This window comes from Gouania willdenowi, chromosome 9, assembly GCF_900634775.1.
Source record: "Gouania willdenowi chromosome 9, fGouWil2.1, whole genome shotgun sequence".
In the NCBI taxonomy this organism is placed as follows: domain Eukaryota; kingdom Metazoa; phylum Chordata; class Actinopteri; order Blenniiformes; family Gobiesocidae; genus Gouania; species Gouania willdenowi.
This window is the reverse complement of record NC_041052.1, coordinates 33,359,747-33,387,675: the sequence shown is the minus strand read 5'-3', so window position 1 is coordinate 33,387,675 and position 27,929 is coordinate 33,359,747. Positions and strand designations below refer to the sequence as shown.

The following is a 27,929-nucleotide window of genomic DNA, read 5'->3' as shown; positions in this document are numbered from 1 at the left end:
AGAGAGAGAGAGAGAGAGAGAGAGAGAGTACTGGGGTGTACTGGGAGCTGTCGGTGTGTTATTAGTGTGTTCTTTCCAAAGCGGTCCAGGTTCGGAGGGGGTCCAGGGTCCAGGCGGAGGGAGGCAGCCTCGGTCGGTGAGATAAGAGCGTGTTTTCCATCTTTCGACTCTAATGTGTGACAGAGAATCCGCCTCTAAAAGTGAATCCATGATAATGAACTTTTAAAGCCGCTTTCCTCATGATGTCAGTCAGGGACATGGAGCCCGGGCCCCGGGGTGGATGTGAGGACAGCCTGGTAGTAATGTGGGCTTTGACACGGAGCGGAGCCGGGCTGCGGACCGTGTCCCTCTGATCCGGGTTTTCCTCCTTAGATGGTGGTCTTTATTCTTGCTGTTTAGTCCTGTATGTGAGCGACTGTAACCTGCTTTTATTTTCTGTGTAACCAGGAGGTTTGCTGTGGCTTTAAGCAGAACCGTGTCTATCTGTCATAGGTCTATGTTAGTGAGCTCACCTCTGCTTTGACATCATCTGTGTCACACGGGTTTTAAACGCAAGGCCCGGGGGCCAAACCCGGCTTTTTAGAGGTTCAAATTCGGCCCGCAGCAGGAAGCAAAAAATGACAGAAAATATGAATCATTGTGTGAATGAAACTCAACAATATTTACAGGAATCACAGTTTTCCTGGTGCTTATATCGCGTGAATCTCAAAATTCACAAGTCTATTCATGGCAGTTTTTCAACCTTGGGGTCGGGACCCCATGTGGGGTCGCCTGGGGTTAAATGGGATCACCAATATTTCAGAAAAATTCAAATAGATATTTGAAATTGTTTGAATAATATTCTTAATTTACTAAAACAACATACAATCCTGTATTCACAGAGGAGGATTTGGGCCACTGGGGGAATAAACAGGACTGAAAAAAAAAAAAAAAAGATTACTATTGTGATTTTTTTATTTTCTTCCATTGATGGCTCTCTTTTTTTAAATTATTCTTTCAGTGGCTTTGTTTTTTTCCCCAGTGGCCCTAATCTTTTTCCGTACCGTATTTCTATACTTTCACTTTGTGAAATATAAATCTTGTTCAAGTAAAATGCAAAAAAATTAAAAAAATTAAAAATCTAAACTCAAACATGATCTAAAAGTAATTCTAAAAAAAAAAACTGTTTGGGGTTTCCAAAAATGCTTAATATCAAAATGGAGTCACGATCCAAAAAAGGTTGGGAAACTCTGCACTGAATAGTGTTTTTTTTCCACTTATTTACAAAATGAGATTCTTTTATGTGTTATCACCCATTCATTCCATCATTATGCTGTATAGTTGCTTTTAAATAGTTTTCTAAGCAAAATGTGGTAGTCGGACAAAGGGGGTCCTTGGATGTAGAAATAAGAGAGATGTGGTCTTTAAGCCTAAAAATATTTAGAACCACTGCTCTATGGTGTAACAATTGTCTGTTGGATGATTAAACTCCATGATGTCAATTATTTGATCCTGCCCACCATTAATGCTATCAGGCAGTCTTCTGGGCATTATAATAACATGTTCAACAGAGATAATCAATGAATATAAAATAAACTGTTATTTAATTGGTACACTTGAATATTTTTCAATAACTGACCAAATGTGCATTAGACTGGTTGTAAAGACGAAAGATTGACCACACTGAAGGTGTTTGATCTGGTGTCCATTTACCTCTGGGGATGACCTCTGACCTTAAACCCTGAAGGAGAGCAGAGTGCAGGTCATTTATAGCTGCACACTGTGTATAGTATCACAGAGGCTCACACAAAAATGGTCATCATGTCAGCATTATGGTGCGTTCACACCGAATGCGTCTTCTGCAGCACCGGACGCATCGGAACGTTCCGCAGGATAAAAAAAATGTCCCCGTTCGCTTTATATGCGCGTCGGGGGTGAAGCACCGCCCACCAGCGACACATAACTCGGTGAGTTTCACTGCCTGTTGAAGCGAGGAGCAGGAGTTCAATATTTTCAACTCCTGCGAATGTGCAAATATGATGAAAAAGTGGGAGCGCGCTCGCACAGCCAACACTCTTAATGCGCAGATCGGACTGCACCACCACAGAGGAAAGATTTCACATCTATTCATTGACTTTGTATGTAATCTGGACGCACAAACATTTTGTGACGCATTCAGTGTGAACGCAGCATTAGAATATGGACCAATCTGAGCATTAACGCAGGAAACAAGGGCTTTGGGTGTTTTTGTTGTTTTGTGTCTGCCTGCATAGAAACACCTGGTGCTAGACTATATGAGTGGAATGAGAATGAGTATAGGGGGTGAATGTGTGGTGTGGACATCAGTGTAAATAGTGTGTAAGCTGCGTGGTGGGTATGTTACAGGGGTCACTACTGTGTCTGTGTGGACAGCACCTGTTGAAGGATATGCCACACTTCCCCTACGAAAAGGAGAGGGTGGGGGTTGATTGTGTTTGAATGTAATGTTGGTGTTCTACAATTTAAGATTAAGTGGTTAGGTTCATACTTTTATACAATATACACTAGGGATGTAACGATTCACTCAACTCCCGATACGATTCGATTCACGATACTGGGTTCACGATACGATTCCCTCATGATTTATTTTACAAAATGGGACCGTAGACAAATTTTTTTTTGGGAAAAAAACTAGAAAATACTGTATTATTTTCCTTTTATTTTCATTGTCAAAAGAATTCCTTGATAAACTATTCAAAACAATGCAATTTAACTAAAAATAAATCTTGAATGAAATAAAGGAATAATACAAATGAAAATGAAGCCTATTAATTTAAATTCTGGTTCTAAAATAAACAATGCAAAACTGCATAATAGTTCTTTTTCTTTTAAAAGTGCAACTGAAAATGTATTTTGTGCCTTAACAATTGGACTTAAAAAAAAACCCGTGATTGCACTAATTTATGTCATATTTGTTTGGACCAGCAGAGGGCGCTGGTAACCCAGTGGTCAGTTGGCATGCAGATATGTTGCAGTGAAGAAGAGAAGCTATGCTAGCAGACAGAGCTAATAGAAAAACGTGACTTTTACAGATATTCAAGTAATATTACAGATATTCTTTCGGTGCTAAAGGGGTAATGAATCATTTATTAACATATTTAAGAGTAGAAGGCGGCCAGAAAGAAAGTATTAGCAGACTCCGCCCGCCGCCTACACTTGTGGATAGCCCTCTGCTGGTTAAAAAAAGTACTGCGATTCAATTTTCAGAAAATCGATATCAACCGTGATACCTATGAATCGATTTTTAACTGCCTTACGATTAATCGTTACATCCCTAATATACACTTTTTTGAATTAGTAAGTTTTAAGTTTAGCCTTAAAGGTGGAGAGAGTAGCACCCTCCCATACTAAGGACGGAGAGCCAGCATGGCAGGGTCCGGTACTTTTAATTTGAAAGTCTCCAGGCCTGATCAGCTGTTTTTAACACATCACACGAGGAAGCAAGTGACACAGTTGACAGCTCTGAAGAAGGCTGCAGTGAAACTGTTAGCAAGTAAGGTAAGAAGACATCTTTAATAGACTAATGCACCGTCTGTCTGAGTCAGGGTAGGAAATGGAAGAGGAGATTAAGTATAATGGTGGTGGCCGTAAACAGAGGGAAGGAGTGAGTGTTTACCTAAAACTGATATATGGGATCAACATGTCTACGGTTAAGCCCAGTACGAGCTTATCTCACAGCCCAAGGCATGCCAGTTTATCCATGACCAATGTTTATGCAAGAATCACTTCTTTCTGCCAACCCAAGCGCTGCCTTGGGGGGGCGAAGGAGCCCCAGGCCACCCTCCATGTCAGAGCAGCCCCCCCAGATGCCCCAGAGATCCCAGGCCGAGGGGCAGCCAACGTCCCCCACACACACACCTGAGAAAGCCCCAAAGAGCCGAGAACCCAGTGCACCCCGCCACCAACCCCAACCCCCAACCCCATGGCCCCCCGTCCGCCGGCGGGCCCAGAGTTAGCAGAGACTGGACCCCAGGCCAGAAGGAACTGGAACAGAAGCAGCACCTTCCAAGCCCCCCAGAGTGCCACAGATCACCCCTCATTAATGCCGCCCACACAATGAGCCTTAGTTATTGTCAAAGTCAGGACCCCCCAAGAGTCATACCGTCATACCGGTATACGGCGAGCACAGCCCCAAGGCAGAAGAGTTGCAGACCCCAAACCCACATGGCATCACCCAAGCAGCTGGAAGACCCCCACCAAGACCGGCCCTGCCAGCAAGCCGAGCCCACCAAACGCAAAGGGCAACCACCCTGCTCCGGGAACCCCAGAGGGCGAGCCTCTGGGCGAAGCCCCCTGGGGAGGATGAGCCCCACCCAACGAACCAGCCATACAATCGATTTATTGGAAATATACGTGGTATATATGGTTCTTGATAGGCTTTACACAATCAGGATTTTTGGACCGATCAGTTTGAAAAAATGATCACCAATGCGGTCATATAAATTCAGGTTGTTTTTTCAGGTACCAATTGAATTCCTTTGGTACTACCTGATACAAATTCACAGAAAATCAAACGGTACCATGTTTCGAGACCTAAACGCAGCCTTGACTGTGAGGGAGTGGAAGAGACTAAGAATTTCCATGCAGGACCTGAACATAACATTTGTTGTCAAAGTGTGTGTGTGTGGGTGTGTGGCCCTTTAACTGCAAATGAATGTGCTTTTCACTCGACCAGTGTGCGGAGTGAGGGAGCATGTGAGGTCGGAGCAGATCGATTATAAGCTGTATGCCGTTTTTGAGTGATTGGCAAAAGCTTTTGATTTAAACCGGAGTTCCATGTCACACTCAATGGAGGAAGTCACTACACATCAAAAACCTACTTTTCTGAATTCCTCCTTGGGGTTTTGTCCAATCAGCATGAAATTTGTCATGTAGAGTCTTCAGTTGGACCTGATCTAAAGTTGATAAAAGAATTTTGTTCACTCAAAATAGGCATAAATAATTAGCTAGCTAATTATTTATGCCTAGCTATAAAAATGCAGACTGGTGCATATCACTTTCAAAATATATGCTAACAACACCAAATCTGAGATCCTTGGTTGGCATGTGACTGTGGGGGTATGCGCCAAATTTTAATAATGTACGTCACCATGGCAAGACCAATTTTTACTAAATTTGGTGGGTATGATCTTGGGTCGCTCCTGGGGCCGTATCTCGAAGTTAATCGTGATTGGTCATAGTGGGCGTGGCTCATTACAACATAAACAACAAACATTTATTTCAGCTGAAGTATTATGTTGAGGGCTGTGAAATTTACAAGTTACATATAGAAAAGCACACAGATCACCCATACCAAAAAAGTGCGCCGCTAGATCGCGCTATAATGGGTACAAACGCATTTTGGCCTGTAACTTTCCGATTTTAAATCACATCTTCCAAAAGTTAATATTCACCTGTTCACTACAAATGGCACGTTGGCCTGCGTCCTGACGCTCGCCCAAGCCCGTCATCCTTTGTGACATACTTCAATGCGCTACGCAAAACCTTGGGGCCGAGTCACGCGGGAAGGCTTGGCCCCCTTTCATAACTGCTTGCAGTTTCAGTTATAATTGTAATCGTAATTGAAAAAAAATATGTTGCTGTTGTAACCGTAATTGAATCGTAATTGAGTTCAGATATTAAGATATACAAAAATATTAACACCAATATTTTCATGTAGAAGGAAGCCTAACATGGAAACCAAGAGATGAGAAACAAATTAGATTATATAATAAATATTATAATAATTTCTTAGTGTATCTTACAGCTGATTTAAGACATGGGTCAAAGCTGACCCGTTACCATAAGAGATGCTAACAGAAAGCTAACACAAGAGGAAGGTTTATGGGGTGATTTATTTCAGGCTCAGTAATTGTGATTCCTTTATTTGAACTTTAGTAATCTAGAACGTAATTATAAATTCTTACAGAGGAAAAATCATAATTGTAATTGTAATCAAAAAAAAATGTTGGTCGCCGTAATTGAGTTGTAATTGAACATGGCTAATTGTAATAGATAAATGTCATTGACCCCAACCCTGCTAAGGTTAACAGGACTAGAAGGCTCAACAGAGCTGTGACTTTTGATCATCCTTGTTTTTCTTTATTGTTGAGATGAAAACAGCTGCTTTGTGTCTCACAGACAGTGATCGAGCAGTGAGCTGAACACAGGTCGAGGGTCTCTGCCAAAGGACTGCAGCCATGGGGAAAGACTACTATAAGATGTTGGGCATCACAAAGGGCTCCAACGAGGAGGAGATCAAGAAGGCCTACAGACGCATGGCGCTCCGCTTCCACCCTGACAAGAACAAGGATGCCAACGCAGAAGAGAAGTTTAAGGAGATCGCAGAAGCGTACGAAGTACTCAGCGACCCCAAAAAGAGGGCGGTGTACGATCAGCTGGGGGAGGAAGGTGAGGCGTCTGTGGATTACTGTCAGCGCGGACAGGCCCAGTTAAACAGGCCTTATGATGGGTTTACTAAAAATAACTGGGAAACAGACTCAGCATCTAATTTTACTGAGAGGAACACAATGGGTGACGTGGGAGCACCTCCAGGGTTTTCAGATTTATCTTCACATGATGTGTGTGTCATCAGTGCCAACATTACTGTAGTGGAGAGATGGGCAACCTTTATTACTGCAGGGCTCCCCAAATGTGTCTGATCTGAGGGCCACATATTTACAACAGGAAACATCGAAGTTTGGTTTCTTCTATGTATTTTTCCCGAGTCATCATGTGTGTTGTTTTGTTTCTATTGTGTGTTTTCCATTTTGAATGTTTGTTTTTTATGTTGTTTGTGTGTTTTTGGTGTCATCAAGTAGAAGTATTAGTTGATTGAAACTGTAAGTAATACATAAAAACTCAGGCACAAGTAAAAGTAGCTCAATTAAATAGTACTCAAAGTAAAAGTTACTTTCACCCCCCACATTTATTTTTGTCATAAATCTTGCCATGGTTCCCTTGCATATAGTAAACATCTCATATATAAACTTAAAAAAGAAGAGACCAGATCTTGGACAATTGGAAATGTATTTATTTTCCACAAAGGCACCTGTATAAAATAACATCTTTGTCAAAATGTACAATTCTTTTTAAAATAAAATAGCACCAATAATATAAATTCAAAATAAAAAAATGATCAGGCTCTAAGTATAGCTACATTTATGAACTCTAAAACCAAGATAATAACCGGTATTAAATCTGTTTTGGTGCCAGTGCTTTACGTTTAATCTGGTTGGTCGGCTATGATGTGATGCATTTTGTAGTTTCACAGTGTCTGTTGATCATTTTAAACCAAAGAATAATAATTTACTCAGTAATGGTTCAAATGATGCAAAATACTTTACTTCTTTTAAAACGTACTTAAGTACAAGTAAAATTACTGATTTAGAAATATACAAAAAAAGTACAAGCAACTACAGTAACGTGAGTACTGCTTCTTGTAATCCGTTACTTTCGCCTCTGCATATATTTTTGTTGTTTTGTGTGTGTTATGTCGTCATTTATATATATTTCTCTCATATTGTATGTTTTTGTTGTCATTTTGTTCATTTTTGTCATCTTGTGTGTTTTTGGAGTCAATTTGTGCTGCATGTGGCCCCTGAGTGTGTGTGTGTGTGTGTGTGTGTGTGTGTGTGAGTGGGTGTGTGTACCTGTGTGTGTGTGTGTGCGTGTGTGCGTGTGTGTGTGTGTGTGTGTGTGTGTGGGGTGGGTGTAATGAGTGTCTTGGATAGAATGAATGTGTACCTTCCTCTGATACAGTTGGAAGATGGAGGAAGCTTTTTCCACCCACGTCAGCTACTCTCTCTTGTCTTTCCAACCCACACTAAGTGTTTTCTAAAGTGTGCTCTACGTCTGCTCTCTGAGTTCACAGGGACTCTATTTGTTTCCTGCTGGTGGGCGTTTAAATGCATGTACACACACACACACACACACACACACATACTATGGAGGGTGAATCCGTTCTAAATTAATGTGCACCAGTCTATCGCACGTGTACCTGTCTGCCTAATTTTCACTAAACTCACCTAGTTTAAGTAGTTAGGTGTAGTGGCAGGTGTGGCATGAGTTGAGCTGCAGTAATCAGGTGCCCTTCACTATGGAGCGCCGTCTACGTGACATGTAAACGCTTCTGTTGTAAAAAATTGTGAGGCGCTTACGCGTGCAGGCGTGTACACGTGTGCACGTCAGTAAGTGTGTGTGTGTTGTATCCCGTCCAATCACAGCAACGATCTGACTCAGAGCGTAACACTACAGTCACTACCACTCTATGGACGTGACACAGACTGTAACCGGACTAAATGATGGTCCGTTATACACTCAACACTCACACACACGCTTACATACCTGCACACGTGTGCACGCCTAAAGTTTTTTTTTCTAAGTGTTTACATGTCACAAACACGTGATAGTGAAGGTCAAATGATCACTATAGCTTCACTCATGCCACACCTGCGTCTACGTTTGACTGATATATTTATGTTTGTTAGGTGCACATCCAGGTGTGGCGGAAATGTGTGCTTTAATGTTCATGCACATTAAAGCGTCTGCAAACACACATGCGGAAGTGATTGTGCATTGTGCCCGTGTACCCATTCTAAGTTTATGGAAAATGTATATCAGACTTGCAGACGTGCAGGTGTAGGGTATGCGTTTTTTTTTACGTGTTTGTTGGACTGGTGCGCAATAATTTAGAATGGATCCACCCCCTACACACACACACACACACACACACACACACACATTAGGTGGTTCACAATATGATGGTTTAAAAAAACATTTTCAAAATTGTGCCAGATCGCATTTTGTCTTATTCCTATTGCCATTTTGAACATCTGTACCAAAAATTCAGCCTATATAACATCTGTAAAGGCTGGCACATTTTTTCAGTTTTTATTGTTCAACTGAGGAATGCGTAACAAAAATGCATTAAAAGAAGCAAAAATATGACCAGAAAAAGTGATGAAAATAGGTTAAAATATGGCAGGTTTGGTGCAGTGGCAGAAAAAGGGTAAAAATAAGAGAATTGTTCTAGTTCTTGAAGGCATCTGGTGACCCCTTCCCAGTGTCTCATGACCCCAAATGGGGTCCTGACCAAAAAGATTGAAAACCCCTGGTCTAGATGATTTTGACCGTTTTTAGTTTACTAGTACTACTAAAGCCAAAAGATTCACTAGTAGACATAATGCAAATAAAGTAGGAGGGACTATAACAAACCCAGCTCCCTGATTGGTTGTGTTATTTTGGATTTAGATCATGTCCAATGTTTGTGTGAGGAGAGTTTATATTAAGAAAAAAAATAGGATGAGATGGAATCAGCCAAAATGTGGACAGCACACAAGCAAACATTCATAAATACACACCAGGCCTACAGATACACGTCTAGGAATATATTTGCAAACATGCCTGAGTGTGAGCTGGATGTAGTGTGACAGCGGTGACGAGCCAGGCTGTTTTTACTTTGACTGGCAGGACGTTTAATGAGCTTCTCATATGAGGACATTGGGTCCAGCACAGCTCTGCTCACACTGGGACTCAGTGCACAACCCGGGGGGCCACATGTAACGGCCCCCAAAAGTAAACGCACAACAACAACAAAATGACTCCAAAAACACACACAATGCCAGAAAAGTACATAAAGCAACAGTAAAAGTACACAAATTACTCCAAAAACACAAAATCACAAAAAATGCGTAACTTTCACAGATATCAGAAACTTGAACAATATCAAGGCAAGTATGGTGATTAATAGTTTATCCCTGTATTTATATTAAAGGAGTAAGAACATTAGAACAGTTCAAACACTATTCCTGAAAATAAAAAAAACATTTGAAAAAGTGTGCCACCCCTAAATGTGCAGCAATTGACGTTGTTTTTGGTACAGATGCTCAAAATGTCAACTGGAACAAGGCAAAAAGCGATCTGGCAAAATTTGGTAAAACTTAATTTTGTAAACTACTGTAACATGCATGCTCTCATGATCTTCTTCCTGTTGCTTTTTCAGGTTTGAAAACTGGCGGCAGCAGCTCCTCAGGGGCCCCTGGCAGCTCCACTTATCACTACACGTTCCACGGGGACCCCCACGCCACCTTCGCCTCCTTCTTTGGCGGCTCCAACCCTTTTGACATGTTCTTTGGCTCCAACCGTGGCCACAGCCGCTCCAATGGCTTCTCCCATCACAACGACCACAGCAACATCACTGAGCCGGACATGGACATCGATGAGGAGGATCCCTTTGTACATTTTGGGAGACAGTTTAACTTTCCAGGAGGGATGAACAATGGCGTTCCAGGAGAGGCTCGCAGGAGACGAGGAGGAGGTCCCTCAGAGCGCCTCAGTTCTAGCCGGAAACACCAGGACCCCCCTGTGGTCCACGAGCTGAAGGTCTCTCTGGAAGAGATCTTTCATGGCTGCACCAAGCGCATGAAGATAACCCGCCGCAGGCTGAACCCCGATGGGCGGAGCATGAGGACAGAGGACAAGATTCTCAACATTGTTATCAAGAAGGGATGGAAAGAAGGAACTAAGATCACTTTCCCAAAGGAAGGCGATGAGACTCCAGAGAACATTCCGGCTGATATCGCCTTCGTCCTCAAAGACAGAGGACACGCCCACTTTAAGAGGGACGGCTCCAACATTTTTTACACCTGCAAGATCAGCCTGAAAGAGGTGAGTGGTTCCACTCCCAGAACGCTCATTAGTCCACAAATCAGCCTCACTTCAGCTGAGCATTAACTCGTGTGAACGTTAGTGACTCACAGCTCGGACCCTTACTGCTTAGTCAGCATAGGATAGGTTGATTAGAGTTAATAAATAGAAATCAGGAGCACCTGTATGTGATCTCAACCATAGTTAAGCTCTTCTAGTGCTCACATTTCAGATCATTTACTCAATTCTGGTTTAGTAGTGGGCAAGTACACTTTACTAGTGAAGCAAAAAGTGTTACTAGTACTACTAGTCTAGTAAGCCTTATATGGTAATAAGAGGGTGGGGAAAGCACATTCAGGCTTGCCATTGGCTTTCAAAAATGTTACAACCATGGATTGGTCCCTTGATTATTACTAGTACTACTAGTGAGAGTTTGAGTGCACTAGTTGTACTAGTCTATGTGAGTAGACCTTACTAGTAAAGCCTAATCATCTAGATCAGTGGTTCTGAACCTTTTCAACCCCTGACCCCCAAAATAAAGGTTCCAGAGACTGGGGACCCCCACTGTACCTGAAGGTGGTTGAACACATACATGAACATTGAAGGACAGTCATGTGGAGACAGGGCCATCTATTAGGGGGAATAAAGGGGAGAGATTTTTGGGGTCCATCCATGAAGTCAGCAAAATGATGGTCCATTGTTCTATGAATAAGTGGATAACCAAATTTATTATTTATCTGAAAAATTGCAAATTAGAGTGTCAAAAACAGACAGTAAAAGTGGTAATAAGGGTTTAAAGTGTCAATAATGGAACAATTAATAGGAACCATTAGTTTAAACTGGGCATGACAAATGGTGATGTGGTTTAAGTTGCAAAATAAGCTTATATATGGGTTAAAAGTGACAATAATGTATGCAACATATGCAAAATAAGGTGGGAAAAGTGGTGGAAAGGGTTTATAAGTGCTAAAAAAGTCTTGAAACTGGAAATAATGTGCAGAAAAGGCATTGAAATTTGATGGACAAATGGCAGAAATGGGAGTAATTTCACAAAAATGCATTAAAAGGCAAAATATGACAAGAAAAAGGTGTAGGTTAAAATATGGCAGGTTTGGTGCAGTGGCAGAAAAAGGGTAAAAATAAGCAAATTGTTGAAAAAAATTCTAGTTTCTTGAAGGCATCTGGTGACCCCTTCCCAGTGTCTCATGACCCCAAATGGGGTCCTGACCAAAAAGATTGAAAACCCCTGGTCTAGATGATTTTGACCGTTTTTAGTTTACTAGTACTACTAAAGCCAAAAGATTCACTAGTAGACATAATGCAAATAAAGTAGGAGGGACTATAACAAACCCAGCTCCCTGATTGGTTGTGTTATTTTGGATTTAGATCATGTCCAATGTTTGTGTGAGGAGAGTTTATATTAAGAAAAAAAATAGGATGAGGAGGAATCAGCCAAAATGTGGACAGCACACAAGCAAACATTCATAAATACACACCAGGCCTACAGATACACGTCTAGGAATATATTTGCAAACATGCCTGAGTGTGAGCTGGATGTAGTGTGACAGCGGTGACGAGCCAGGCTGTTTTTACTTTGACTGGCAGGACGTTTAATGAGCTTCTCATATGAGGACATTGGGTCCAGCACAGCTCTGCTCACACTGGGACTCAGTGCACAACCCGGGGGGCCACATGTAACGGCCCCCAAAAGTAAACGCACAACAACAACAAAATGACTCCAAAAACACACACAATGCCAGAAAAGTACATAAAGCAACAGTAAAAGTACACAAATTACTCCAAAAACACAAAATCACAAAAAATGCACTAAAGGACACAAGTTAGTTAGTAACTAAACCAAGCTGTCAATACCAAAGTTGTCTTGTTCGTCTCATTATCATAGCCTCATTAAAGTTATATTCATCAACCATAACATTATAATTTTGTGTAGGCGCTCAGTCTCATTTTGTGTGCCCTCTCCCCACCCCCTCCCTCAAAGTAAACAAACAAAAGGACTCTTAAAAACCCACGATATGATAGAACAATACACAAAATAATGGCAAAAATATACAAAAGAACAGCAACAGTACACTAAAAAAACCACGAAAATACAGAAAAGGACTCCAAAAACCATACCGTATCATAGAAAAATGTCCAAATTTACTCTAGAAACAAAAAAAACCCCACTAAAAAACATGCAAAACAACATCGGAAATATAAAAAAACTACACAAATCAGCACCAAAAATACACATAAATGTCTCCAGAAAGAACAACTGAAAACAAAAATACACAAAAAAACTCAACAACAACAAAATGACCCCAAATAATACAAAATTAAAGAAAGTTGCACAAAAGGACAACAACAATACACAAATTTACTTTAATTGCACACAAGACAACAAATATACACAAAAAATAACTGAAAAATTACCCATAACACACAAAACAAAAACACACAAATGCACAAAAGCAATACAAAAATACAAAAAACAACAAAAACACACAAAGCTTTTGTTGTTTCCTGTGTTAATTCCCAGATTGGTCATTATTTTAATGCTGGTATAAATGTTGATAATATGACAGTATAGTATAGAATAAAATGCAGAGGAAAAGTAAAGTAGCTATTTGAGTGTCAGGCAACAAGAGTTTGTGGAGGGTGTTGGATCAAAACCTGCAAAAGTAATGAAGTTTTTATTCTGCGAGTTTTCACAGTTTAAAGCTAATCCCAGTTCACAGCAGCAGGTACATCTGAGACCCAAACAGCCATAAACAGAAAGAGATGTGGCTGCTTTTTGAATATTGTGGAAGTGGGTCAGAAGATTCAGTATCCAAAGCAAACAAGTGCTCGCGTTCCACTGCTTCAGTCAGCTTTGGAGATGAGATGCTAAATGCTGCAGCCTCGTGCTGCAACACACAGGACAAGTGTGTTAAATCATCTGACTCAGACATCAGACAGCAACTGGCAGTCCAGGGGACACAAAAGAACAACAAAAAACACAATATGATTTCAAAAAATATAAAATTACAGAAAAATATTCAAAAAGCAAACAGAAATACACATAAAATGACTCCAAAAACACAAAATGACAACAAAAATACAGACATCGTCTGATTAAAAAAACAATACAACAACAAAAAAATACAATTTGACTCCAAAAAATACAAATGTACAGAAAGATATTAAAAAAAAAAACAGAAATACACAAAAATCTGCCAGAGGGAACTTTCTGTCATTGGCAACTGGTGGCATGGGGGCCACGGGCCACTCATTTTGTGTGACCCCTAAAGTAAACTGAAAGGTCTCCCCTAAAAAATACACAAAGTTGACATAACATATAAAAACAACAATGAAAATAAACTAAAACTAGACAAGACCTGTATTCGCAAGGTGAAAATGGAAAAAATTGCCAAAAATGACAACCTGTATCTGGATTTGTTGACAAGTTTGTTCTCTTCACTAATTAAATTGAAAGTAATAATGCAGGAAAAACAGAAGACTGACCTTGAATATGCTCTTGAGCGAAGGTGAAGGTCACAGGTCAATGGTACCAGTCTGAGCACTGTATTTCAATTTGTGGCCAAGTTATAGGGAAAAAAGTATTTTTCGATTTGGTTTGGCTGAGCTTTGTCATCCTGAGAGTGTTGTGGTCTCACTTTGTTCACTTTTCTGAGGAGTTCTTGACCTTAAATATGAACTTGAGCAAAAGTCAAGGTCACACATTGAAAGGAAATGTTGTTCAATGTACCAGTGGCCAAGTCATAGGGAATTTATTTTTCTTTTCTTTTTTTTTTTTTAATGACGTTATGAACTTTGACCTCTACTGATCTTTTTACTGGTTGGTCGTACAGCTTCGGTCCAAAGAAATAAAATACTCCACTTGAGACAAGCTTTTTGTAAATGTAAGCATCGAACTTGTACGATAAATATTCGCAGAGATATGGACCCAGGACAAAGGAGTTGCAGAAGAAAGTAATGATAAGAACTCCTACGAGAACAATGTATTTGGCAATTGGAAAATGCAGATCTCCGCCAAGTACAGCACGAGTACCGGGTGCGACATACACACAATGCACTTCCCTACCACTACTACATTACCCATAAGCCACTGCGCTTAAAGGAGCAGGCTCAGACACAGCTTTTATTTTCCTATTTTTTGGTATTTTCTCATTTTTGGTAATCCAAAACATCGCCAAAATGTAATCACTCGTTCCTTATCCCATTATCAACATCTCCTGAAAAATGTATCCAAATCCGTTCATAACCTTTCAAGTTAACTTGCTAACAGACAGACAGACAGACAAATAAATGCCAGGTAAACATAACCTTCCATTCTGTGCGTGGCGGAGGTAATTATAGAAAAATATACAAAATAATAATAAAAATAGACAAAATATGTTGAGACATTCACAATGACATATTACAAAAAACAGCAACAAAAATATACAACGTGACTCAAAATACACACAAAATGACAACAAATATACAGACAATTAATCAAAGAAACACACAAAACAGCAACAAACATAAACAAAATGAGAAATGATATCGTAAATGACAACAATAAACAAAACTAACAGATAACATACAAAACGACAGCAAAAATGAGTAAAAACAAGAGCTCAGAGAGTGTGAACCTTCTCTAAGTGCCAAAATCTCCTCTTTGCCACATATTGGCAGTTACTGTAAGTGGAACAATGATCCTGATCATGGTATCAGATCATTCACACTTTAAAGGCTTGTAGGGAATATCTATCCCCATTAATAACCATACAGTAGGTCACAATGTATGAGCACCACCTTTATTAAGAACAATTGCAATGGAAAACACAATCCGGATCCAATCTAGAGGAAACTTAGTGGGATGATGGATGAACGAACTCGACATAAAGATTGATCAATTACAACCTGAAATGTGATTTTTTTATTTTTTATTTCACCAATGATGAGAGAAGGGGATTTTTTGATTTTTCACGCTGATTCAGAATCAATATATTAATGATGACACGCTCCAAAATGTAATGGAATCTTTCATGGCCTAAGGTCATGTCAAAATCCATTAAGTGCTTTTGATGTAATCCTGCTGTTGGTGAAAATATGACAGAGGAACACAATATACACAAAATATATGCGAAATTTCAGAAAAATATATGAAACAAGAGAAATAAAAAACAGCAACAAAAAAATCACAAAATGACTCAGAAACCACACAAAACAATAACAATAACACACACAAAAGAGAAATAATAAACAAAACAACAAAAATAACAGGGAAACGACACAAAGCCTTTGTTGTTTCCTGTGTTAATGCTCAGATTGGTCCTTATTCTCAAGACAAACACATTTAATGGCCTCCACTGTGATAAAAGTAGTTTGTTACTTTCGAAAACAAAAAAGTTTTTTGGAATTATGTTGGTCAGTTTGTTTGTGTGTGTGTGCGTGTGTGTGTTTGTTGTATACGCGATAACTTGAAAAGTTATGAACAGATTTTGATGACATTTTCAGGGAATGTTGATAATGGGACAAGGAACAGCTGATTTAATTTTGGTTATGTTTTGGTTACCAAAAGAAAATGTATGGATATATATCCCATTCATGTTCCCATCCACACTGTGGAACTCCTGTTAAGACGTATGGATCCGATCGGCCGTTTTCGAAAGTCTTTGCTTGATGAGCTCGGGTTCATTTGTTTGTTTGTTTATTAGGATCCCCATTAGCTTAAGCATAAGCTATCAGTTATTCTTCCTGGGGTCCACAAATAACAAAATGATAATAATAATAATCACATTACACCAACAAAACGGACATTTCAACAACTACAACTCAATAACAATGTACATAAATACTCCGAAGTATTAGAATTATTGTTTGTCACTAAAGTTTCTTAATAAATAATATCTATTTCGAGATTTTCTAAAATGATGAATATTATGTTGTTTAATTTCCCCTGCCTAGCACCTAATGTGAGCCGGAGATAGGCACCGGCAGACCTTCACGACCCTGAGAAAAGACAAAGCGGGTCAGAAATGGATGGATGAATGAATGTTGTTTAATGTCATTTAGTAATGAATTCCATTCATGCATAGCTCTGTATGTTACTGGGTGCTGTACTAATGAAGTTCGTAATTTGGGTAAAATAAAACAACCATAATGATGGGTTGCTGTCGTGAAAGAAAGCTTTTGGTACAAATAAAAAGCAGTTTTAGTTGTTATAATATTCCATAGGAAGACCATCAATATTAATATATATATATCAATATAATAATCTGTTTTGAGATTTTTATGCATTTTAGCGACATTTGTTCTGTGCCCACATGATAGAGCAACTCTTTGTTCTGGACCAGCTGCAACATTTTAAGGTTGCTGATGGAAATGCTGGACCAGAAAAAAAAACAAAGCTTGAATACATTTTTGAACATTTTGTAATGAGAAGTACTTTGTACAGCTTTAACAGACAAAGTACTTCCTATCTTATTAACCAGTCCCACTGTAAACACTGGTTTACGGTGTGCCAGGAGGCCAGAGGCATCGTTTTCCATTGGGCTGGTATTAGTAATGCATCTGCAGTGTTTCCCAGTGTAAGACAGACCAGCAGCAGAGCATTCCTCACTCCTGTTACTGTTACTCTGAATCCAGCAGCAAAACCACTTCATAACCAACACACACGTCTCATGTGTGTGTTACCAGTGGCTGTCACATTCCATGGGCTGCTTTCAGCTCTGATCACCTTCACTTAGAAATAATAATACATTTATTTTGTAGTTTCAGAAAAAAAACAGTAATTCACTATTTTCTTTTCTATAAATCAGTATAAATGGTAAATGGACTTGATTTTATATAGCGCTTTATCACCACACTGAAGCAGTCTCAAAGCGCTTTACATATCAGCTCATTCACCCAATCACTCTCACATTTACACACCAGTGGGACAGGACTGCCATGCAAGGCGCTAGTCGACCACTGGGAGCAACTTAGGGTTCAGTGTCTTGCTCAAGGACACTTCGACACATAGTCAGGTACTGGGATCGAACCCCCAACCTCTCAATCAGAAGACGACCCTCGCCCGTGGCTCAGGTGGTAGTATAGTGTGTGTGTGTGTGTGTGTGTGTGTGTGTGTGTGTGTGTGTGTGTGTGTGTGTGTGTGTGTGTGTGTGTGTGTGTGTGTGTGTGTGTGTGTGTGTGTGTGTGTGTGTGTGTGTGTGTGTGTGTGTGTGTGTGTAGCCCTGTTGACGAACTTGAATGTTATGCAACTAGCAGCCCCCAGATCAGCTGGCAGAGTGTGGAGTGTCATGGAAACCTGCGTGTGTGTAATTGTTCTTAAAGGCAACCAGAGCCACTGCTCTCACTGAGCTCTATGTAAGGACTAAAAGGAGGACGATATGTCACGTCTGTAAATCCCTCCCTGTGATTTCATTAACATAATGGAACGTAGGCACATTGTGATGACATCATGGAAGGCCTGTAGCTAAAGATATGATGCATAAGCTTTAGGGGCCTGTACTACAAAGCTGGATGTCCTCTTATCGTGCTAACTTCCAGGATTTAATTGTTGTGTACTGTACTACGATGCAGGCTAACACCGCTGGTTGTACTAATCCTACATTTCCCATGAACACTATGTTGTGACGTGTCATACAACAATTGTCTTGATTGTTATGTCACGTCACACCGTTATGCCGTCACGTGACAGAGCGCGCCCAATCACGGTAACGTGGCTAGCTGCCCGAAGTAGCGAGTGGGTCACGCTTGGGAAATGTTTGCTGCAGGTACGTTATATCGTTCACTTAAAGGTATTGTAGACGATGTTTAGCTTCCGGGTTGATCATCAAGACTATTGGTCCTCCTAATTGTCAATCATGTTTACGAAAGGCTGTTGTATGTGCTCGTGCCTGGTGCGCACCGATGATTTATGATTTAATGTCCAATGACAAAATGAGCTGTACATACATTTGTTTCTTATTCTTATTATGTCTATTGTTGTTATTGTTTGGTTGTTTTCAGTATTATAATATATGGTATCACTAAAATCGCGTCAATCTCCGTTTTTCCACATTGAGCTGGTTTATGGCCGGGAGTTTAACAACTGATTCACATTTGATGCAAATCGGAGTTTGTATGTGCAAATGGGAGCATTTTCCAAAAATGTAATATTTTGTCATTTTTGCCCAAAATTCACGGCTCCACCCTGCAAACACTGTAAAAGTTATCAAAAATCCATTGATTGCTTTTGGTGTCCCACTTCTCTAGATGATCTCCAGTGATTTTGAACCCCGTCAGTGAAACGCCTTAGGAGAAATGCGTTAAAATACAACGAGAGCAAAAATAGCAATTTTGTCATTTTAAATTTTCAATTCAAAATTTTGGACTTCCTGTAGGTTTTTTGACATGGTCATAGTAATATTTTTGCTTGTCTTGTCATGGTGTACTTCTGTGTCAATTTTCATGATTCTACAATGAATTAATTTTTTTGGCAATTTCTATCTCGTAATGCATTTTTAGCGTTCTTGGTGGCGCTGGCGAGTCAATTTTTAAAATCGGAATAATGCCAGAAATTAGAGAAGCATGCGATTTCATTTTGTTTTCATTTTTGAGATTCTACATAATGGTTCAGTGGGTGAAAAGTAGGTGAGTTGGTTCCGACACCGGGAAACAAAAGAAAGAAAGAATAATAAGCCAACCCAATAACAATGTTTCCCCCCTTTTGAGTTCCATGAACTATACATTTTCGTAAAGCGCAGGGGCATGCCTTCGACATGATAAGGGTCCCTGGTGGGCACGTGGTGTTTGCATAGGCTCCGCCCCTTCCCTCGTGTGGCTACTACGAGAGCCCCTTGGCGCTCGGACCTAATAACAAAACTTTACAGAATTAAGGGATTATTCTTTCACTCCACATTTAGTGGTGGTAAACTACTATAGTAGCCACAGCTGCCCTGGGGTGGACAGACGGAAGCACGACTGCCATAGTGCATCACCTTCGACCACCACAAACACTACATTCATACTAGGCACTGTGGGTGAAGTGTCTTGCCCAAGGACACAATGACAGATACCACTGGGGTGACTGCCACCCCACTGTGGTCAGTGGTCTCCCATCCACCTACTAACCAGGTCTAGACCAGCTTAGCTTCAGAGATCTAACGGGATGGTGCAATGACAGGCTGGTATAGCTACATATAGTGATGGTGACAGCTTCAACAGGAACATACTGCAGTAAAGTCATGTGCTGTCATCCCAGTGTGTGTGTGATAAATTGTGAAGGACTACCTGAATAGAAACACGTCTGTGCTGTAATAAAGTGAAACTGATCATCAGAGCGCTGTTTGTTTATCATCCCATAGATTAATATTGTATAATCTCACACTTTTACACATTAACAGTGTCAGCAGCTTCCTGCCTGTGTTCTTTTCTTTCAGTTTTTTCTGCAGCAACAGTTTTGTTTTTGGTCTGAATTATGGATTTAAATTCTTCATAGTTTTAAAGAATTATTCCTCAATTGTGATGTAAGTTGCTTTATACAATTTCCCTGTGATTGTGATTGGTCTGATGCTGCAATCCCCACCCACTGGAGCGCACACATATTTTGTGTGAAATCACCTGGCTTAAGTGAACGTATTTATATCCTGCTTCGTAGGACAGCTGCTTTCTGATGGAGAATGTTTGGTTAGGTGAAGCCTGCTAACAGAGCGATCAGGATATACTCATACCGTAGTACAGGCCCATCGTGTCTTTTTACTTCTGTGCATTTTGTGCGTTTCTGTTGTTGTTTAGTGTATTTTTGTGTGTTTCTGTTGTCGTGTTGTGTGTTGTCATTTGTATGTGTTCTTGGAATAAATCCATCCATCGATCTTCTCCCTCTTATCCATAGTCGGGTCACAGGGACAGCATCCTAAGCAGGGAGGCCCAGACTTCCCTTTCCCAACGAACAAAAACAGCAGAAATACCCAAAAACAAGACAAACACATTTACTACAAAAACACAAATGAAAATAATATGTATATTTATAAATATAATGAGTCTGACATCTAAAGATGTCTTTAAAATGGACAATTATCAAAATAGTGTCCTAAGATAGGTTAGGTGCATGTGTGTGTGCATGCGTCCGTGTGTGTGTTGGGGGGTGAGTCTGACAAGCCTTCCAACTATTTACGAGCTCAGCCGATTCCTGCCTCACCTCATTAGCCCCAGCTATGAGATCGCTGCTAAATTTAGTGTTGTGTGCAATGTGTGGACACTCCAATGCTGACACACACACACACACATGCACACACACACACACACACACACACACACGCGCACACACACACACACACACACACACACACACACACACACACACACACTCTGCCAGCAGATAGCGCTTTATTCTTTTTTCTCTGTAAAACAATTCTACAGTTAGAATGAAGTGACATTTTTAGTCAAATCCAGTCTCAGTCTGTGAGACATAACTGAGGATATTATTAACTAGGGTTGTGTTCAATTATAATTGTAATTGCATAATTGATAAATATTTAAAATTTTACAGTAATTAGGGCCCTAGCACAAGCAAAGGATCCTATTGTAATGCACCTTGTTATACTTGTAATTGGAAAAAAAATCTGTTGCTGTTGTAATCATAATTGAATTGTAATTGAGTTCAGAAAATGTAATTTATAATTGTAATTGAGTGAAAATTCTATAAAAACTGTCAATTATAATTTAATTAAACACAAAACTGGGAAACCAAGTTACAGTTATATGGCATATGCATATATCATTAATTATTTGTTGAGAAACAAATTTGATGGTAGATCAATTTTTTTAGTGTATTTTAAGGCTGATTTAAGACAAGACCAGGGTTGGGGTCAATCATAATTGTAATCGCGTAATTGATAATTAATTACAATTATGGCATAATTATAATTGTAAATTTTAAAAATCTGTTGCTGTCACAATCGTAATTAAATTGTAATTGAGTTTAGATAATTGACTTTGTAATTGTAATTGCCATGAAAATTCTATAAAAAAAAGTATCATCAGTTCTATGTACAGTTCTACTCATATGCAGTGTTGGGAACGTTACTTTGAAAAAGTAATTAGTTATAGTTACTCACTACTTGTTCAAAAAAGTAACTGCGTTAGTAACTAAATTACTCTATAATAAAAGTAACTCATTACCAAGGAAAGTAACTAAAAAAAAAAGTTGCTCTATGTCAAATAATTCACATTTTTTAGACGCGTGTATCGTGAGGTGCTTCATTAAATAAATTTGAGTTGCTTACAACAGATGTGGACAAAGTCTTCTCTCCTGGATATAATGAACACTTTACATACACGTTCTTGCCTTTGACCATAATTAATATAAAGTAGTGTTTATATCGTCACCTTAAAAATGTCAACTTTTCATCAGACTGCTCCACGCTCACCATCTCTGCTGATTCATCCAATCTGTAGTGTGTGTGTGTGTGTGTGTCGCGGGAGCACCCTAAGCCAATCATAATCGCTCACATTGTTTTTAACCCGCCTCCTCTTGCTGGCACATGTGTAAAAACACTAGCTCTGATTGGCTATCATGAAACATGACGCACCCTAAGCCAATCATAATCTCTCACCTTGTTTTTAACCCACCCCCTCACTACAGCTGAGTCAGAAGCCGGGGATGCTTTCGGATTACATTATATTTAATCAATGCATGTAATGCACCGCATTTAACGACGTAAAAAGTAATTAGTTAGATTACCCCATTACTGAAAAACAAACGCTGTTACATAACGCCGTTATTCCAAACACTGCTCATATGTAGTTATTAATTATTAAAACATGTTTCATATCAAGCTTTTCCCATTTTCCCATTTAAAAAAAAATATGAATTGAGGAGTATACGGACGCCCACACCAAAAATATTAAAAATCTATATTTTCATTGATTAGGACAACAAGGTAACCAATAGATAAGAAAGAAATTAGATGATAGAAATGAGTTTCAAGTGTATTTTACAGCTGATCTCGGACCCGTTATCATAAGAGATGCTAACAGAAAGCTAACACAAGAGAGACCTTTATTAGGTTATTTATTTCAGGCTTAGCAATTCTGATAAATTGTATTTGAAATGTAGTAATTGAAAACGTAATTGTAATTTACTTTCTGAGGATTAAAGATAATGGTAATTTAATTGTAATTGGAAAAAATGCTGGTCACTATAATCATGATGGAATTGTAATTGAACATAGGTAATTGAAAACGTAATTGTAACTGAAAAAAATGATTGACCCCAACCCTGGTCAAAACCCACCAACTATCATAAGAGATGCTAACAGAAAGCTAATACAAGTTTTATGGGGTTATTTAGACTCAGTATTTGTAATTCATTGTAATTTAACTTTAGTAATTGAGAACACATATGTAATTGACTTTCAGGGGATAAAAAATAATCGTATTTGAATTGTAATTGGGAAAAATGTCTGTCACTGCAATCGTAATTGAATTGTAATTGACCCCAACCCTGTTATTAACCCATTGACTGCCCTTTCTTCCAGGCTCTGTGTGGCTGCACAGTCAGCATTCCCACTATGGATAACCGTGTCATCTCCCTACCGTGTCACGACATCATCAAGCCGGGCACAGTGAAGCGACTCAGAGGAGAAGGGCTGCCCTTTCCAAAGAACCCGTCTCAGCGCGGTGACCTCATTGTGGAGTTTTTAGTGCGTTTTCCAGACAGGATTCCCCCCCAGTCCAGAGAGATCATCAGACAGCACCTACCACAGTCCTAGGACAGCACAGCCCCATTCTGTGACTGTGGTCACTGTGGAAGGCTGAACAAACTCTACCATTGTTCTTTATTTATGCTTCTGTCTCGTCTTCAGTCCTCGGCTTTCACACACGAGCCTGTTTTTACAGATTCATCAAAGCCGTTCAATCCTCTGATCCACGTCTTCTTGTGATTAGACCAACTAGTCCTTTTTTTTTTAAATTACAGAAACATTTTTCCAAGATTTTCTTTGTTCGTACTGTCAGAGTACCAGCAGTTTCACTCGATTCACTGGTTTTACCTTCACCCTGCGTCCCAGTCCAACAACACCAGCTCTCCTCATGCTTCCACTCCTCCCATTAAGCACCTTAGGTAGTATGATCTGCTCCCTACGTTCACTGGGGTTTTAACATGGAATCAGTATTACACATATCTATAATTCAATTTCCACATGTTAAAATTCCATGCGAACATATCCATATTGTAATTTTGACTAAATAACATTTACAGTTCTATTTTCACTTGTGGAAATTGTTATTGTAGATATCAACAATTCAGTTCTAACTAGTAAAAATTTAATTCTGACTCGTCAAAATTAAATTACTGATATGTGATACGTTACATTGTAACGTAAGAATGTAATTTCCGACATGTAAAATATCATTTTAACTACTAGTGGGAATTAGATTATCACGAGTAAAAATTTTATTTGAGATGTCTACAGTTGCTTTTGTAACTGAATTGAATGTTAGATATTATAATATAAACTTTCCACTCGTCAAAACGACATATCCGATTAAATATTACCACGGCTTGCTGGAAACATTTTTTACCACGTAATCAGTACAGGTACCTGCCATCAAACATATCTATAATTCAATTTCCATATGTTATAATTCCAAGTCAACGTATCCACAATGTAATTTTGACTAAAAGTCTAATTATTGATATCTACAATTCATTTCTCACCCGTGGAAATTTGTAACTTCATTACAACTAGTCAAAGTGTCCCATTGACTTCCATTCAAATTTAATAACAGATACCTATGATTCAATTTCATAACGTTATAATTCCAAGCTGACAAGTCCATGATGTCATCGTGACTAGTTGCAGTTTAAATTATTGATTGTAAACATTCTGTTTTCACTAGTGGAAACAATTGTTGTCGATATCAACAATTCTGTTCTCACAAGTAAAAATTCAATTCTGACTCGTCAAAATTAAATTACTCGTGTCATCTTGGGATTGTAAAGTAAGAATATAATTTTAGATATCTAAAATATAATTGTAACTAGTAAGAATTAGATTATCATGAGTAAAAATTTTATTTGCGATATCTACAGTTGCTTTTATAACTCGTCGGAATTGAATTTTAGATATTATAAAAATGACTTACCACTCGACAAACTTTTTAATTTTTAATAATCCATTACACATATCTATAATTCAATTTCCAAGTCAACATATCCATAATGCAATTTTGAGTAGTTGCAATTCTAATTATTGATATCTACAATTCAGTTCTGACTAGTGAAAACTGTCACTGTAGAGATCTGTAACTTAATTAGAACTAGTCAAACTGTCCCATTGACTTCCATTCAAATTTAATCACAGACATCTTGTAATTTAATTTCCACATATTAAAAGATATCTATGTAATCTAATTATTATTATTACAAGTGAAAAAGCAGTTACTGGTATCTGTGATTAAATCATATATATCTGGAAATCAGTGTTGATGAGTTAAAATGGAAATACATGTGAAATTAAATTTGTAACATGTCAAAATAGTTTTATAGACATATTTAACATTAACATTTTGACATGTTATTTCCACGAGTGAAAACTACAATCACAGCTACTGAGCACATGTTAAAGTGAATTGTTGCCATGCGCGCACACTGTAAAGCTGACCTCTGACAATGACAATCACCTTCTGTAACAGCAGCGTAAGCTTGGCTGTGACACTCAGCACAGAACCCGGGTGCTCAGAACCAAATCAGCCTCGCTTAGCGTCGGAGCGACGTTCAGGTGCCTTAAGCTCAGTTCAAGACCACACACGTGAACACACAGGTCAAACTGTCAAACGCACAACAGACAAAGTCCTACAGACATTATTACCATGAGGAGCTGGGGATTTAAGATCCAACCATAAATACGTCATTTTACTTCAGCTGATTTTTCTACTTGATGTTTTTTTGTCTTTTGTTCCTGCCAATGCATCGCAGTACAGTGTCATACAAGATGTTACCAATCCATGGAGAGTATTCCAGAGATACATGAACATGGGCTCAATGTGAATTCCTCTGAGAGACTTTGCGTTCTTGTGGATTTTCTGCTTTCTCTGTGGCTTTGGAGGCCACGTCTGGGTGCTACTGTGAGCAGTGCCAAAAATAGACTGAGTTTAGGGTTTAATCAATGTTTTTTTCTCATGTAACAATCTGTTCTTTAAAGGGATCCTCCACTGTATTTACAAATGTGGCCTAACATCTTTGAAATACTAACAAAACACTCTATTTTACACCACAATCATTTAATTACCTTTTAAAAAAGGGACCACTTGTTTTTGAGCCTGTGTTCCGTCATCTTGAAATCACGTGATTGATGATGTCACACGGCTCGACTGCCTGTAAGCATCCCATTATTTCCTATTAGAGTGAAGAATTCAGCCTGCATTTTAGATCATTTGGCAGCTTTTTCAGTCAAAATGACAGCTTGTGCTGCTTTTTGTTGCTCTAAAAAACCAGGAAATGTTAAAGATGCCGATATGAACCTCTTTTGTTTACTGATGGAGGATAAAAACGGATGTGACCACAGGGGGCGACAGTTTCAACTCTGTGATTTGGTTGTAGACAATGAAGCAGAGAAGAAGAGCTCTCCTAAGGGACCTTTACTCTCCCTTAAACAGTGCACGGCTGACACTCTGATGGCTGAAGTTAGCAAGTAATCACAAGCTGCATTTCCAACACCTTTGGAAATGTGAAAAATCTAAAAAGTGCAATAAACAATAGTAATGGAAACACCTGAATTTCAAAAAAAAAAAAAAACTCAAATATCACTAAAAGGTTTTACGCTTCAGGAGGAGGGTTTTTCCAGATATTTTTGATGTTGAAATGTATCGCAAAAGCGCAATGGAAACAATCTTTACACAATTACACATCACAGAACGCGACCTACCTGGTCACATGACCTTTTCTCTCTGAGGAAACATGGCGTGGTACGTGTGGACAGAAGAGAAGACAGAGACGTTTCTTAGCATTGTACTTAAAACATATTACTGCCACATTAGAGAGTAAACAACAAAGGAATGTAGAATGTTTTAAGGAGGTTTGGAGCGTCCATCTTCCTGCAGGGAAGTCTCGCATTCAATGGAAACACGTTCAATGTGCAAATTATACTTTAACATTTATAAATATAGCTTTAATTTTGCAAAAATCTGAAATGGAAACACAGCTACAGATTGCTGAAGGATTCCCACCCAATAGGACTTCTATCCTCAGGGTTTGTGTGGCTTCAATAGTCTTGTGACGTCATCAATCACGTGATTTTAAGATGGCGGAACACAGGCTCTTAAACTATAAAGTAGTCCCATTTTTAAAAGGCAAATGAATATGGTGCATTATAATGTGTTTTTTTAAAGGCATAGATCTTCTAATAAGCAAATTTTGAAGATTTTAGACCAAACTTGTAAAAACAGTGTAGGATCCCTTTAAATGTTGCTGTTTTGATGAACAACTTTTCTATGATTAATCTTAACTGAGGTTGTGGGTGGGTTTACCCTACAGGGGGTGGTAAATGTTCTTGTCTCCTGTCCAGCACAGATGATCATGGGACAGAAGTAGATGTTTGAATTATGCAGACATTCTGAAAGGCTACATATCAGAGACAGTGTGTATGACTGATGATGATGATGATGATGATGATGATGATGATGATGTGTGTGTGTCCTGCCTCTCACAGGACCTTGAACCTTGGCCATGTGAGATGCTGCAGCGCTAACTTTATTTAGAACATTTTTCAAATGGAAACAAATAAACCAAATGTGTGAAGGGAAACATGCTACTTGTGTTGTTTTTAAACGAAATGACTAAGAGTTTATACAGACCTACATCAGTATCACATTGTTTAGATCAGAGACGGGCGACTTCGTCACAGCGAGGCCACAAACGTGTGATTGTATCTGAACTGTGAGTCACATGATTAATATTCATTCATTCATGTCAGCATTAGATTATTATTGACCAATTGGAGCATTAACACGGGAAACAACAACGTTTGTGGGATTTTTTTTTTTTTTTTGGTTTGGTGTTTTAACTTATTTTGTGAAATGTTGTTGAATTTTTTTGGAGTTTCTGAGTCATTTTGTGTGTTTTTGTTGTTGTGTATACTGTCATTTTGTGTATATACAGTATCTCTAATTTTGTGTTCTTTTGTTGTTGTTTTGCACATTAGGGGCCTGTACTACGAAGCTGGATAAGTACAGTGGGTACGGAAAGTATTCTCATCTGGTTTTCTCTTGCTTATAATGTAAACTGCTCCTGCCCGGAGCAGTTGCGCTGC

General features: G+C 39.0%; 1 protein-coding gene across 2 annotated transcripts; it reads left to right on the top strand.

Moving 5' to 3' along the window:
• dnajb5 (DnaJ heat shock protein family (Hsp40) member B5) lies at positions 1–26,112 on the top strand. 2 transcript variants are annotated; one of them, XM_028457810.1, is made up of 4 exons: positions 1–136; positions 6,139–6,408; positions 10,001–10,665; positions 23,157–26,112. In XM_028457810.1, the coding sequence occupies exons 2-4, from the start codon at positions 6,198–6,200 to the stop codon at positions 23,388–23,390; spliced, it is 1,110 nt and encodes a 369-aa protein (XP_028313611.1). In that variant the 5' UTR covers positions 1–136; positions 6,139–6,197; the 3' UTR covers positions 23,391–26,112. The 2 variants fall into 2 exon arrangements, with proteins under 2 accessions (XP_028313611.1, XP_028313612.1); XM_028457811.1 differs by having other exon boundaries at positions 31–132.
• The last annotated feature ends 1,817 nt before the right edge of the window (positions 26,113–27,929 follow it).

What these genes read in the sequence shown, in the direction of transcription:
- dnajb5 (XM_028457810.1), top strand. Translation starts at nt 6,198, where the DNA reads ATGGGGAAAGACTACTATAAGATGTTGGGCATCACAAAGGGCTCCAAC. An exon ending in CGATCAGCTGGGGGAGGAAG is followed by an intron (nt 6,409 to 10,000) that starts GTGAGGCGTCTG and finishes TTGCTTTTTCAG; the next exon opens with GTTTGAAAACTGGCGGCAGC. An exon ending in GCAAGATCAGCCTGAAAGAG is followed by an intron (nt 10,666 to 23,156) that starts GTGAGTGGTTCC and finishes CCTTTCTTCCAG; the next exon opens with GCTCTGTGTGGCTGCACAGT.